The following is a 13,835-nucleotide window of genomic DNA, read 5'->3' as shown; positions in this document are numbered from 1 at the left end:
TATTCAGTCGCTATAGACAATCCTATACATGGATTACAAGAGTCATGAGGCTTCTGCCAATATTTTTTTACAAGGTATAGTCTTAGGCATGAGATTGCTGAGTGCAATTAAACTTTGGGTAAATCTAGCGTGAAACCAATAATCGTCTTGATGTTACTCATGCTGGAAGAGCAGGGTAGGCTGGCTGTCACCATCAAAAGCACTCATAACCGGCCAGGGCTGGAGCAGTAACCAGACTGCCCCAGAAACCAGTACTTCCGATCACGTGGCCTTGCCCGCACCCTTGGAGACTGCGCGCGCAGGCCCGGGACGCAGTGCCCGCCGAGCCGGGTGGGGGCGGGGCGAGGACCCCAGCCCCGGAAGGTGGGTTCTTGGGGTGCAGAGAGGCGTGCGGGCGGAGCTTTCCGGTGCGCTACTTCCGGTCTCTCGGAGGGCGGGCCCTGGGGCCGCGGTTCGGTCGTAGCCTGGGAAGGGGCTCAATGAACTGGGCCGCACTCTCCTGCCACTGCGCCGTCGGTCATGAAAGCCGCGTGTCCTAGAATGGCCGCTGGTACTGCGTCTTGGTGCCGGTCCGTCCGGGGCGCCGCACAGTCTAGCAGCTGCCTTCTGAGCGGAGCTGCAGGGCTCTTCCCGGTGGCAGCCGAACTTGCTTTTCCTGTGGTTGCACCCAGCTGTAAATAGCAGAGGTGTATTAAAAGTTTCCGTCCCCGCACTCTATGATGACGACCTTTAATGCAGCACAGCCCCAAATCAAGCGTATTCCAGGAATTCAGATCCAGGCGAACCTTCTTGTCCTCTTTATAATACCAGACACTGGCGGTAATTTGCTCAGCTGCATGACTTAACATTTAAATTGAGCAGGTGTTTTTTTAAAATATTTGTGGACACAATCTTGTGCATTAGCATTCCTAGATCAGGAACCATCTTTCCTGATACATGTATGCTCCGCTAATATAAAGACCTCTATGCATTTTTGCTGAACGACTTTTGTGCCTTTCAAGATGATTTTTTTTTAGGTCACTTGTTCTTATAAATCGCTGGCTGCTAATTACATGAAAGCAATATCTAGTTAGTTCAAGAGGAGTAATGAGCCTTTACATGCAGTGTCCAAGCTAGTAGTCATTCATCAAATGTAGCTGGCCGTATGTTTTTATTCATCCAAAGTGATATAAAACTAGCCAAAGCACCCCCCCCCCCCAAGCCTAAAACCAAGTGTGTCACCCTGGAGATAAGCACTGGGATAATGTGGGCCGAGTGCTCGCTTGCTCTTAGAGCGCCTTAGTCATTGCTTCAGAGGAGTCACACGTGAGTACCTTTACTTTCTTGTCGTCTTCTATGTCCAGTGCATGTTTACTTGAATGAATTGTCTGCATTAGAAAGGTATCTAAAACGGACGGGGACTTAGCTAATGTGTAGTTTTATTTTTAGAAGTCTCACTTTTAGGTACCTAATTTTAGAGATCAACAAAACAACAACAAAAAACCCACCATTTTTCAAAAAGAGAACTATGGAACAGAAGCCTGCCTCTGCCTCTGTCATGCTAGGATTAAAGGCGTGTGCCACCACCACCTCGCAGAACTAAATTTTTTAAAAAAGAAAATCATCTATTGCTCAAATTGAGTAGTTGTCTAACTACACTTTATTTTATTTAGGTAAAGGAATCTGGTATCTTAGCTCTATTGTACACATGATGACTGACTATTCTTGCAAAAGCTAAGTGCATGGAAAATGTTCTCATCACAACATGTTAATTATGTGTGGTAACTAATTAGCTAGATTTTGTCATTCCACGTGTATGTGTATTTCAGAACATCATATAGACTGAAAATACATACAATTTTATGTCAATGAAAAAAACTACACTTTTTAAAAATTCTGCTTTTTAAAATAGAGGAAATATGTAGGCATATGTAGGCATGCATGAACAGTAGTGTATCAGAGTATCAAAATTTAAATTCTTAAGAGTGAGCGCATGGACTCATTGCCTAAATGAACTGTGATATTCACAGTAATTAAGAATAACATGGTGTTAATTTCAAGTAATTTATCTCATATCATAAATAGTACCATGGATGGTGCATAAAGAAAACTATTATTTGAAAGATAGTTCTTTTCTATGCAAGACTGTAATCATAGCTTTTTGAAGCTGTTATCGCATAGAGCCTTCTGTTCCTTATCAGCCCCTCAGAGTACACTGCAGTTTTTCTTGGTCTGAGTCAAACCTTGTAAATGTTCCATGCTCAAACACTGAAATTTCAGGAGAGGTTAACCTGTAGAGTTAGTCTGCATCTTTTGCCATTTGCTGTTTCATGGTGGTGGGCGGGGGGGGGGGCGCTAACCTTTTATCTATTGTTAAGTTTTGACCTAAGATATTCTCAAATAGTTCATTCTTATCTCTGCGTGGGAAGATGCTCTAAGGATTCAAAACCTTGTTTTTCATGAGCTTTCAACAAAGACAAAGTAGGATTCATCTTAAATACTAGAAAGAATGACTATAAATATAAGAACTAGCAACATTTTTGAGACTTTAAAGAATACCTTTATTATCTTCTTGCTTTTCTCTGTAAGTTTATAAACATGCATTCATGGGGACTGGAGAGATGGCTCAGCAGTTAAGAATACTGCTCGTTCAGAGGACCTGGACTTGATTTCCAGCAGCTCCATGGTGACTTCAGACTGTCTGGACTCCAGTTCTAGGGGAATCCTATGCCATTTTCCAGCCTTCTAGGGCACCTGACATGTACACAGTGTGCAGACATACATGCAGGCAAAATACCAAGGCATATAAAATAAAATAATATTGAAAATATTTACAAAGCTTGTGTTTATGAATAACATGGTATTTGGTTTTTTGTGATTTTTGCACATGAATAAAAGAAATGAAAGCTTACTTTCCACATTTTAAAAAGGAGTTAGTTTCTACTGCAATACAGCATTCGTTGAATGAGTATACAAATTATTCATCCTGCTACTAATGGGCTATGTTATTTCTTATCTTTGGCTGGTGTGGTCATTCTTTTAACATGCTTCAAGTGGGCCATGACTGCTCAGCTTTGGTGATGCCATCACTAGTGGTTATATCATATTCTTGCCAACCTCCTATAACTTTTTGCTAGTCTGCTAGATGTAAATATTCCAGCTTGGGCTTTGCATTTCATTTTATTTTTCTGATGAGGTTAAGCTTCTACCATATAACTGTTGGCCACTTGAAATTCTCATCTGTGAACTGTTTGCACATGTCTTCTGTCCATTTTCTTTCTTTATTTGACATTTACTTACTGTGTATAGGGAGTCTTCCTGTTTTCTGCATCTTATTTTGAGGTCTATATGTGTTGCAAATTTAATATATTTTTTCCTTTTACTTCAGCCTATTTACTTTTCCTTTACTTCTTTGTTTCCTGTTTTCTTATGATTTGCTTCCTTTGTGTTCTTCCCATGAAATCTGATAAGACTGCAGTCCAGCTCTGAAGGTAAATGCTCCCACTAGCAATTCGTGTATTTGACCAAATCAAGCAAAATCCAATGAGCAGAGAGACCTATTATTCCAGCTTCTTGTCAGTCACAGACAACCCAGAAAAAATTGTGGTGGTGATTTCCTTTACCTTTTTATTACCTCTGGACCCACAGAGTCTTACTATATAGCCCTAGTTGGTCTGCAATTCACTATGTAGACCAGGCTAGCCTTGAACTCACAGACAATCACCTGTCTGTGCCTTGTGAGTCATGGGATTAAAGATGTGTGTGCCACAGCTGGCCCCTTGCTCTTCTTTTTTTTTTTAATATTTTATTTATTATGTATATAATACAGTGTGCTGCCTCCATATATGTCTGCAGGTCAGAAGGGGGCACCAGATCTCATTGTAGATGGTTGTGAGCCACCATGTGGTTGCTGGGAATTGAACTCAGGACCTCTGGAAGAACAGTCAGCGTCCTTAACCTCTGAGCCGTCTCTCCAGTTCCCCCTTGCTCTTCTTGTTAAACTTATTTTTGCTATTCTATTGTAGGATAATTTTAAAAACAGCATATATCTTAGTTTTTTCAAATAACAGTTAAATGTCAGGTTAAACCCCAACCCCTCCCCCACTTAGGGCTAGAACTCATGGCATGGGCTGTCAAGCACATGCTTGGTTGCTGATCTGCATCCCAGCCCAGCTAGGTTACTCAGAGCAGGAGTTGACTACAGACTCCAGAGTAGTTTCCTAAACTTAATCTACATGAAGTTTATACACTGAGTGAAATCTCTGGCTTCTCCCTACCAGTGCACACACTGACTTCCCCCTCCATGCATGGAGGTTGTAGAGCCCAGGCCTCTGATGTTTTCACATGTCCTCCCTTCTGCCTGTCTTAGTGCTGGACTTGTGATACTAACATTTGTCCTACCTTCTGCCTGGTGTAGCACTTGCTTTGTTAGAGTGGCTGATAAATTCCTTTTCCAAAGCTCACTTCTAATAAACTCAGTGGAGAGTTTATTCCTAAGTTTTCTGTTTTTATAAACTTGCTTTTAAAATGAGTCATAGTTTTTTCCTCTTAACTTTGTAAAGTTTATGGGTTGGAGTCATTTAATCTAGGTCCAAGTTCTCCTTTAAACAAATTGGATGAGTGGGTACATATATGTAAAATGTTAACCTCAGACTGAAGTGGTTCAATATGGTAGCTTCCTGTTTGGTCAGGATGTTAGCTCCTTGTGAATATGGCAGTGTCAGTGTGGTTTAGAGGTAGACTGAGGCTCATCGTCCGACAACTGGGGTCTTTGAAGCTGATGTGATTCATAGTATTTTCAATTGTAGACAACTGCATACAGTTTAATACGAAGAGTATTTCCCCGTCCACTTAGTGTGGTTAACAGCAGCTGAGTCTCTACTGATAGCAGACATCATTTTTATTCACTTCATTTCCTCGTTCATATAAAATTCTTTATCTTGCATAAGGAAGAGTTGTAAATCTCACACTCTGATAACAATTTCATACAATTATAAAATTGTTTAGATGGAATTCAGAGGTGCTAAAGCAATGGCTTAGAGGTTTAAGAGCTCTGGCTACTCTTTTAGAGGACCCAGGTTTGAATTTTAGCACCTATAAGTTGGCATACAATCCTCTGTAACTCTGGTTTCCAGGGGGATCTGATGCTGTCTTCTGGCCTCCTCTGACACCAGCCAAGCATGAGCATGTAGTACACAGAAACACACGCACGCAAAATACCCATTTACATAAAATAACTCTTTAAAAATGGGAAAGAGAGAGAGAGAGAGAGAGAGAGAGAGAGAGAGAGAGAGAGAGAATATTATGTAAGACCTAGGATTGCTACAAACCTTTAGAAGGATTCCATTTTGATTTGGAGGGTTATGTCTGACACGCACACGCGCAGCATTTGCTGCTGGAGGTGCAGCTCAGTTGGTAGAGTGCTTGTAGTGCACACACAGAGCCCTGCATAGACCTGGTGTGGTCGCTCATGCCTGTGATGTGAGCACTAGCGAGAGGGAGGCAGGAAGATCAGAGTGCAAGGCCAGCTGAGACTCAAGTCCTGTCTCAAAAACAAGCATGCCTTGTAAACATCCAGCTGTGTGACTTGTTGAACAGTGTTACAGAGTAGGTAGTCTTGAGGGCTGAGCAGACATGTTGCCGAGACTGTCTCTAGGAATAATACCGACTGATTTTTTTAGTCCTGATTTCTTTCTTCACCTTGTAATTTCCACATTTGACCCAAAGAGTGAAATACAAGACAGCACTTTGAAATATAGGCAACAGAGGGTTGTAATGATTATGTATTATGGATATAAGCTTTTACTTAGTTAATAACCACATCCAGTATTTGCTTTTTAGGAGAGTTGAAGTGTCAAAAATAAATCAGTTTACACAAAGGGAGTAGAATACTCTGGGCTTTTTCCTAAACAGTTTTACAACAGAATGGTTCCTGGGAAGCACCAGTTTTGTTCATGTATCAGTTAGTGATTTTACCTCATTGACTGCCTTTATTTTTCTGATTATTACCTACTTGCAGTTTAAGGCAGATGATAGTAGAGTAATTAATTTCGTTTGATTAACAGTCACTGGGTGCTGTGCTCGTGTTGCCTCTCTCCATGTCTTCCACTTGTCTCTGAACACGACAAGCTTTCAAGATGGGCCCTTCCTTTTCTCCCTCACCTCAGAACACTCTGGCTGCTTGGCTGTGGCAGCTTCCTGCTCTCTGTGTTCTCATACCTGTTCTGTTACCATTCATTTTCCAGAGAGCCTGGAGCACTGGTTTTAAAGGGACACATGTAAAACTCCCAGTGCCCCTAGACCGGCTACCCTCCCTCTGTCCCCCAGTGGTGTCCTTTACCTCTGACCAGTGCTAGCCAGTCTTGTGAAGTATTGTCCAGGTTTGTTTGTTATTGTTCCTCAAATCAGCTAAGCCTTTTCTTTCCTATGGGATTCTCTCCATCAGTGCTTCACATATCTGACTCATTTTATGGGGGGGGTAGTTTGATTTTCTTACTCTACAGTCTGTTCTTTGCAAGATTTCCTCACCCTGTCCCGTTCTCTCACATCACCCAGTATAATTTCATTAGTGTGGGAGAATTGTCTGTATTCTGTCAATCATATTTTAATAAAACGCTGATTGGCCAGACAGGCAGTATAGGCGGGAAAGCCAGACAGGAAGTAGAGGTGGAGCAAAGAGACTGGGAGTATTCAGGAAAGCAGGAAGCTGCCAGTTCTGCCCAGACCACCGGAGAGGAAAGATGTAAGCTGCCCCGCTGGAAAAGGTACTGAGCCATGTGGCTAACATAGATAAGGATAATGGGGTAACATAAGTTATAAGAGCTAATAAGTAGCCTGACCTAATGGGCCAATCAGTTTATAACTTTATGGAGCCCTGTGTGTGATTTTCTTTGGGACTTGCCGGCCATAGGGTACCGGGCGGGAACAGATACCCCAACAAGCCTGCCCCTCATGTTACATTTCATCGTGTGTCATTCTTACTTATATATTTGTTTGATATCAATCTTGCCATGTAGAACACAATCCTTGAGAGGGCAGAAAGCTTGCATGTCCCAACTCCTGAAGTGCCAGTCACATAGTCATTGATCAGAAAGCATTCATAAAATGATTATCTCTAATAAGGAGAAAACTCGGAAGAAGAATCTGAAGATAACATCATTTGTAATTCTGGTGGCTTTTAAAGATGACTAGCAAAGTTGTTTTTTAAGAAGCTTCTCTGTGGACAGGCTCCAAAGTTACAGAGAAACCCTGTCTCGAAAAACAAAAAAAACAAACAAAAAAGAAGAAAAAGAAGAAGCTTCCCTGTCGGTATTGTAAACAGTTGTGGTTACATGTGACCGGGACACTTTAACCTTTGTCATCTGTCACAAGACTTTAATTTTGTCACACAATAAAGGAATTGAAGTAACTCTGCTCCAATAAACAGTTCAGGTACCACAGGAGCCCATACACTGACATCTTCTATTAGGAAGAGATTGCTCTGTGAAGTCACCCCAACTGTGGTGTCATGATGGTTCTTCCCAGTGAAATCATTGGAATGTGACTCTAGTCTTAACATACACAATCCACTGAGTCACTTTACGATAAAAAGACTGAAATCTGCTCTACAATCCTCTTGTATAAGTTAATCAAAGGGGAAAATCATCTTCGTGTCTATGTGTGAAAATGGTGTGAAAACCTATTCACATCCCTCTCTTTTGTTTACCCTCTGTTGGTTATATTTACACAGTGCTGAACAGTGTTACAGAGTAGGTAGTCTTGAGGGCTGAGCAGACATGTTGCCGAGACTTTCTCTAGGAATAATACCGACTAACTTTTTAATCCTGATTTCTTTCTTCACCTTGTAATTTCCACATTTGACCAAAGAGTGAAATACAAGACAGCACTTTGAAATATAGGCAACAGAGGGTTGGGGTAAACAAAAGACTGTTCAAGTGAGCCACCCACCAGGGTCCCCGAGAATGCACGGACTCCTTCAACAGACAGAGACAGAACGGAGAGCAGCTGGGTGTTCTTTAGTATTGAATTTGATATGGAATGAAACGGCATGAAGCCTTAGGCTCTATACCGCGGCTCTGAAATTTCCATCCTAAGTATTGAAAGGAGCCTGTCCTTCCTGACAGTGGGGAATTTTCCTTGGTTTGGCGGTGTTGTGTCCATAAATCAAAGTAAAGACTAGCTATAATCTAGTATTTACAAGTGTTCTATTGTTGTGGAATGTTAGTTGGAGATATGTTACAGTTGTTTCTGATGTGGAACATTTGTTTAATGATACAAAGATGTATTGCATTCTTTTATATTGAATTTGTTTAATACTGTAAAGCTGTGTTACTTTGCCTGTCTAAAACACGTAGTTGGTTTAATAAAGAGCTGAACAGCCAATAGCTAGGCAGGAGAAAGGATAGGTGGGACAGGCAGGCAGAGAGACTAAATAGGAGGAGAAAGCCAGGAAGAGGAGATCTAGGAGCGAACAGGAGATGGGGGGAGGACTTTAGAGGCCAGTCCCAGCTACACAGCAAGCCATGGAGTGAGAAGTGAAGAAAGGTGTGTAGAGTAGAGAAAGACAAAAGCCCATAGGCAGAAAGTAAATGTGACAACTTAAGAAAAGCTGGCTAGAAATTAGTCAGACTGAGGTCAGGCATTTATAAGTAATAATAAGACTCCATGTGATTGTTTGGGAGCTGGGTGGTGGCCCCCCAAAGACAAAAGAGATCAAAAAGCAAAGAATTTTTTTTTAAAGCCCAACAGCATTCTATACAGCTATAGAAAAATGCATTCATTAGTTTCAAAAAATTCAGACAACTCAATATTTACCTCTAGGTTGTGCCCATACTAGAAAGGACCACTTCTAGTGTTTTCCTCCTTCCTTCCTCCTCCCTCTCCTCTCCTTTTCTCACATCCCTTCCTCTCTTTTCTTCCTTCTCCCCTTACTAATTAGCATGGACCCCGAAGCCTCTGAACAAGGTGGCGACGACAAGAACACTTCTGTCTGTGTTGGCCGAGAGGATGACATTAGAAAGTCGGAAAGAATGACAGCTGTTGTCCATGACAGAGAAGTGGTCATTTTCTACCACAAAGGGGAATATCATGCTATGGACATTCGCTGCTACCGTAAGGTTTCGTTTTTAGAATTTGTACTTGTTTACCACAAAACTATCAAAATTCAGTTTAATGATTAGATATAATATCAATTCCTTTTCAGATTCTGGAGGACCCTTACACTTGGGAGAAATTGAGGTATGTAAAATTAAATTTACTCTAAGCAAATTGAGATGTTTCCAATATTTTTATTATTTTGTTACTTATTCAAAGATTAATAATTTATATTTAATTCTACTTTAGTGCTTTGAAGATTATTGCCACTATCCTTACCTATTTATACCCTATAACATAAAGAAAACCATTTCCAGATAAATAATTACAAGTATGAATGTCTTTTGGCTTAACAAATATACTGTGATGTCTACTGTGAATATACTTGTACAAATGTTTTGTTATATGTGGTCAATTTAAGACCACTTCATTAAATAGCCATGCTGTGGAACATTATGCACCCATTAGATTACTGACACAGGTCTATCTGTGCTGGCATGGAGGGGTTTTAACAATGTTATTTTGAGTACTCAAATAGAGTAGTTCCAATGAGATCAAATTTCTAATAGATTCACTTTTTATTGCTATATTGTTTACTTTGAATTTTATGAGTATTTATTTTTAATATAATAAAATTGTTTCTAAATGTTTGAAAGAAAACACATTTAAAATCGTACCTGAAGAATTTGGGGGAATCGCCTTTGCTTTCTTGTACTCCAAAACTAGTTATCTAATGTCTGTCTCCTGCTTGTTTGGGGGGTTGTGTTTTGTCTAACTGTTGCAAATACAAGCCTGAGCTTCACCTTTGTACACTTGTTATTTGCCTGCTGACAATCTGTTCCTGTGCCTTATACTGAAGGGCATGTGTTTAAGTTACGAAAAGTGTGCCTGCTTGCTGACACCTCTGTGGGAACCACATTAGCATGTCTGTTTCTGGTGTGCAGGCCTGAGAGCACATGCCGACGAGAGCACTATAGAACTGTCGAGGGTTTGTGTCAGCCACAGCCCAGCACCCTTGACACAGTGGTACCTATTAGACATGCAGAAGCCCACTCCCACAGATGCTTAGTGAACTTAAGCAAACAGCTGTGTTTAAAGCAGATCCAGGTGGTGCCCATGCTCCTTAAGGCTTGGCAACACTTCCTTAGGACAGTTTAAAAGTTGGGATCACAGATTTCTTGTCCATTTGCACTCAGACCTTCAGTAACTCCCAGGCCTTACAATTCTTCTAGAAGCTAGTGAAAATTCCTCTGGCAGCTCTGGAAGCCCCACCCCTTTTTTTTGTCAAGAAGTGACATTAATGTAGGTAACCTGTGGCTCAGAGGCAGTGTGGTCTTCTGCCAGCCAGCCCTTGTAATGCTGATGCTCCCGCTGAGTTCTAGCCCGCAGAAACTCCATTGTCCTCATTTGGCTTAGGGCTGGATAACTTGGAAATTCTAAGTAGGAGAGGGAAGCACTGCTTTTGTAATAAACATTTTTTCTTATTTATTTAAATACATATTGAAATAAACATTTGTAGTGTTTATTTGCTTATTTGTGTGTAGACAAAGAAAGTAACTGTGTAGAGGTGGGTCTCCTCTTCTGTCACGTGAGTTCCTAGGGCCCCACTAGGCTTAGCGGCAAGTACCTTCACCTGCTGAACCATCTCACCGGCAAGCTCCTCACTGTTTGTGAGACAGAGGCTCATGGTGTAGTCCAGGCTGGCATCAAGATCCTCTTGCCACAGGTCCTGAGTGCATGCAACTCCACCTGGTGTGGTTCTTCAACCCACTTCTCCTGCATTAGATTCTTAACTAAATCTGAAACCTATCTTAAACACTTGAAATGTCAGCCTATTAAATCTTTTGTTTTTCCCCTCTAGGATTTCAATGGACAGTCATGTATAGTTTGCCCCTGGCATAAATACAAAATCACTTTGGCAACAGGAGAAGGATTATACCAGTCTATAAACCCTAAAGACCCATCAGCAAGACCTGAGTGGTGCTCCAAGGGAGTAAAGCAAAGGATACACACCGTGACGGTGGAGAATGGCAATATTTATGTGACACTTTCCAAGGAACCTTTTAAATGTGACTCTGATTTCTATGCCACTGGAGAATTCAAAGTAATTCGGAGTTCTTCCTGATTAAAAAATACATATGGCAGCAAACTTACGTGTATGTTTGAAAATGTTTTACAGTAATTTTGTTCCAGTACCAAAGATAATTTTTTTTCCAACATAGGTGCATGTAACTTTAAAAACCACCAGTTGTGCCAGGGCCTACAGATGGGCCAGTGGCTAAGAGCTCTTGCTCCTCTTCCAGAGGACCTGAGGCTGCTTCCTCACCCTCACACCTCACAGTTGCCTCTGATTCCAGCTCCAGAGAATCTGATGCCCTCTTCTGGCCTGTGTGGGCACCAACACACATATCATACACATAAATAAAAATAAAAGCAAGTATTTTTTAAAGTCCTGGATTTGTAGGTTTTAAAAGCATGTTTACTTTAGTATGACTTCCAGGCCACTCAAGGCCGACAGAATATATTTCATCCCTCTCTGGACTGATTGGAGTCTGTCCATTAGAGGCTCAAGACCATCAGCTTAGGAAGGACCTACACGGTCAGTAACAGATAAAACAAAAAGTGTAACAGGAAAAGTTAAAGTAGGAAAAGATTTCTTTTAAATCCAACAGGTTTATTTGGGAACGTTTCATATGTGTAAAGTTAACAGTCACAGAATGACCTCTATCCCTCTCTCCTACAGTTCCCAGCATTCCTCTGTTCTTATATTGCTTTGTCCACAAATTATCTGCCTCCTGTTTTAAATTATGGTTTTTATAGTTTTAAAAGTAAAATTAAGTACACTCAAATTTTAATTGTATACTTTTGCTTACAAATGTTTAGCAGACATTTATATGTCAAAATTGCCTCTAATGAGGCCAACGTATGTGTTGAACTTAAAAATGAGAAACTTAAAACTAGGCATACTGGTACACACCTCTAATTCCAGCTTTCTGAGGCAGAGGCAGGTTGGATCTTTGTGATTTCGAGGCTAGTCTGGTCTACACAGTGAGCTCCAGGCAGCCAGAACTCTTTAGTGAGACCCTATCAGGAAAGGGAGAAGGAGGGTGCTAGATGTCAAAACCAAATAAAACCTGGTTTGACTTGTCTCTTATCAGGGCTAATTTCTGAATTTAAAAAAAAAAAACAAAAAAAAAAAAAACACCACTCACGCTAGCAAAGTCTCTTAGGAACCAAAGTGCTTTGTTTACATGAAACTTTCAAATAGAAGTTTAAAAGAATTTTAGAGAACAGTGTGTGTGTGTGTGTGTGTGTGTGTATACAGTTTCCCATAAATGTGTTTACTCAGGGTTTACAAGCAGACTGGTGTTCTCCTGGTTTACCCTGACTTTACTACACCAGTAACCTGTGGCCACTGCTGCTCTGGCCGCCGAGGACCCATATCGTGCTTGTTATTCAGCATTTAGAGCAACACCCTGGTGTCTGTCATGCAGAACTCAGCACTCACTCAGCAAAATGTCGGTGTAAATGGGACAGAAAGTGTGGGATATGAATTCACGGTGAGACTGTTAAAAATAAAACTAAGTCTTAAACATAGTAATTTTCATGATGGAGGATGAATTGTCTAAACCTAGTGCTTAAGGGTCTTCTTTACCTGGACTCTGACTGGGTTGTTGTGAAAATGAGCCAGGAGCCCCGGAGGGACTGGTTAGCAGCACTGGCTGCTCTCCCACAGGGCTCTGCAGTGTGGCCGCAGCATCCACCTTAGTGACTCACGGGTGCTTGGACCTTCTGCTGTGTACATTTCCTTTTCTTTTGGGATATGGGTCACATGACAAAAGAGATTTGTTACTCATTTCAGAGAACACTAACAAGCCAGACTTGGACTTTTCAACAATGTTTCCATCAACAGTTACTCCCTGGGTTCAGAAAATGCGCTATCTCTCAGCAGAGTTCATACCAGCCTGTTATTTCTTGAATAGCCACAAATCTTATTATATCTTAGAATATAAAGTGCTTGAAAGCCACTGAAGTTGCTTTCCATTCAGCAAATCTAAGACCTGGTTTAGAGGACCAAGGATAGCGGCATTTCTGTCAGGAGCCAATGGCAGTGACGAGCAATATGGATTCTTGTTCTAAATTTCTATCTTTAAATTTGGAAATAAAAGTCATGACTTTGCACAGTTCAGTGCTGTGACCCTGTAGTCCTGGCATCTCAGGAGGTTGAGGCAGGACAGTCATTTGACCCAGGAATTCAGAGCCAGAATGGGGATTTGACCAAACTCCATTAGTAGATAACCTCACCTTATCATCCTGTCTCATCAGATTTGCAAATTTTTCATAAATTTATGGCATCTGAATTTCAAGTCCTTCATAACTTTACAAGTGACTTATAAAATCAGTAGGGAGACTTGGCTACAAATATCTGCCTACAAATATAAAGAAGTACAGTTTTTACTATCTCTGAAAGTGTAGCATTTTTTAAATAAAGTTTTTGTCTGCCTGTATGTATGCACACCACACTTCATCGGCATGCAGCAGCCAGCAGAGGGCGTTGGATCCCCAGGGGCTGCAGTTACAGACAGCTGTGGGTGCTAAGAGCCGAATCTGGCTGCTCAGCAGCAAGCGCTCTGACAGAGCCATCTCTTCAGCTTCAAGATGTATAACTTTTAGTTATGACATTTTCCTTTCCAAATAAGCATTTAGAACAATTCTTAATTAGAAATATAAACGAATTATGAACACATCAATATTATAAACAG

General features: G+C 41.1%; 1 protein-coding gene across 5 annotated transcripts in view; it reads left to right on the top strand.

Annotated features, from left to right (window-relative positions):
• The first annotated feature begins 228 nt into the window (after positions 1-228).
• Positions 229-13,835, top strand: part of Rfesd (Rieske Fe-S domain containing) — a 30,133-nt gene continuing 16,526 nt past the window's right edge. For 2 of the 5 annotated variants that reach the window (XR_014997148.2, XM_085676920.2), the window contains exons 1-3: positions 229-363; positions 8,918-9,090; positions 9,182-9,216. Coding sequence is in view for 4 of the 5 variants with exons in the window: in XM_085676920.2 (XP_085533046.1) it covers positions 8,919-9,090; positions 9,182-9,216 (207 nt within the window). In the remaining variant the exon portion in view is untranslated. Of the gene's footprint in view, positions 364-447; positions 1,306-6,610; positions 6,744-8,917; positions 9,091-9,181; positions 9,217-10,933; positions 11,222-13,835 lie in introns of those variants that run through there. The other 3 variants (XM_085676917.2, XM_048424506.3, XM_085676918.2) reach the window with 3 other exon arrangements.

This window comes from Myodes glareolus, chromosome 15 (genome assembly GCF_982192425.1).
Source record: "Myodes glareolus chromosome 15, mMyoGla1.1, whole genome shotgun sequence".
NCBI lineage: Eukaryota > Metazoa > Chordata > Mammalia > Rodentia > Cricetidae > Myodes > Myodes glareolus.
Note: the sequence above shows the minus strand (reverse complement) of the source record. Positions and strands in the feature narration are given on the sequence as shown.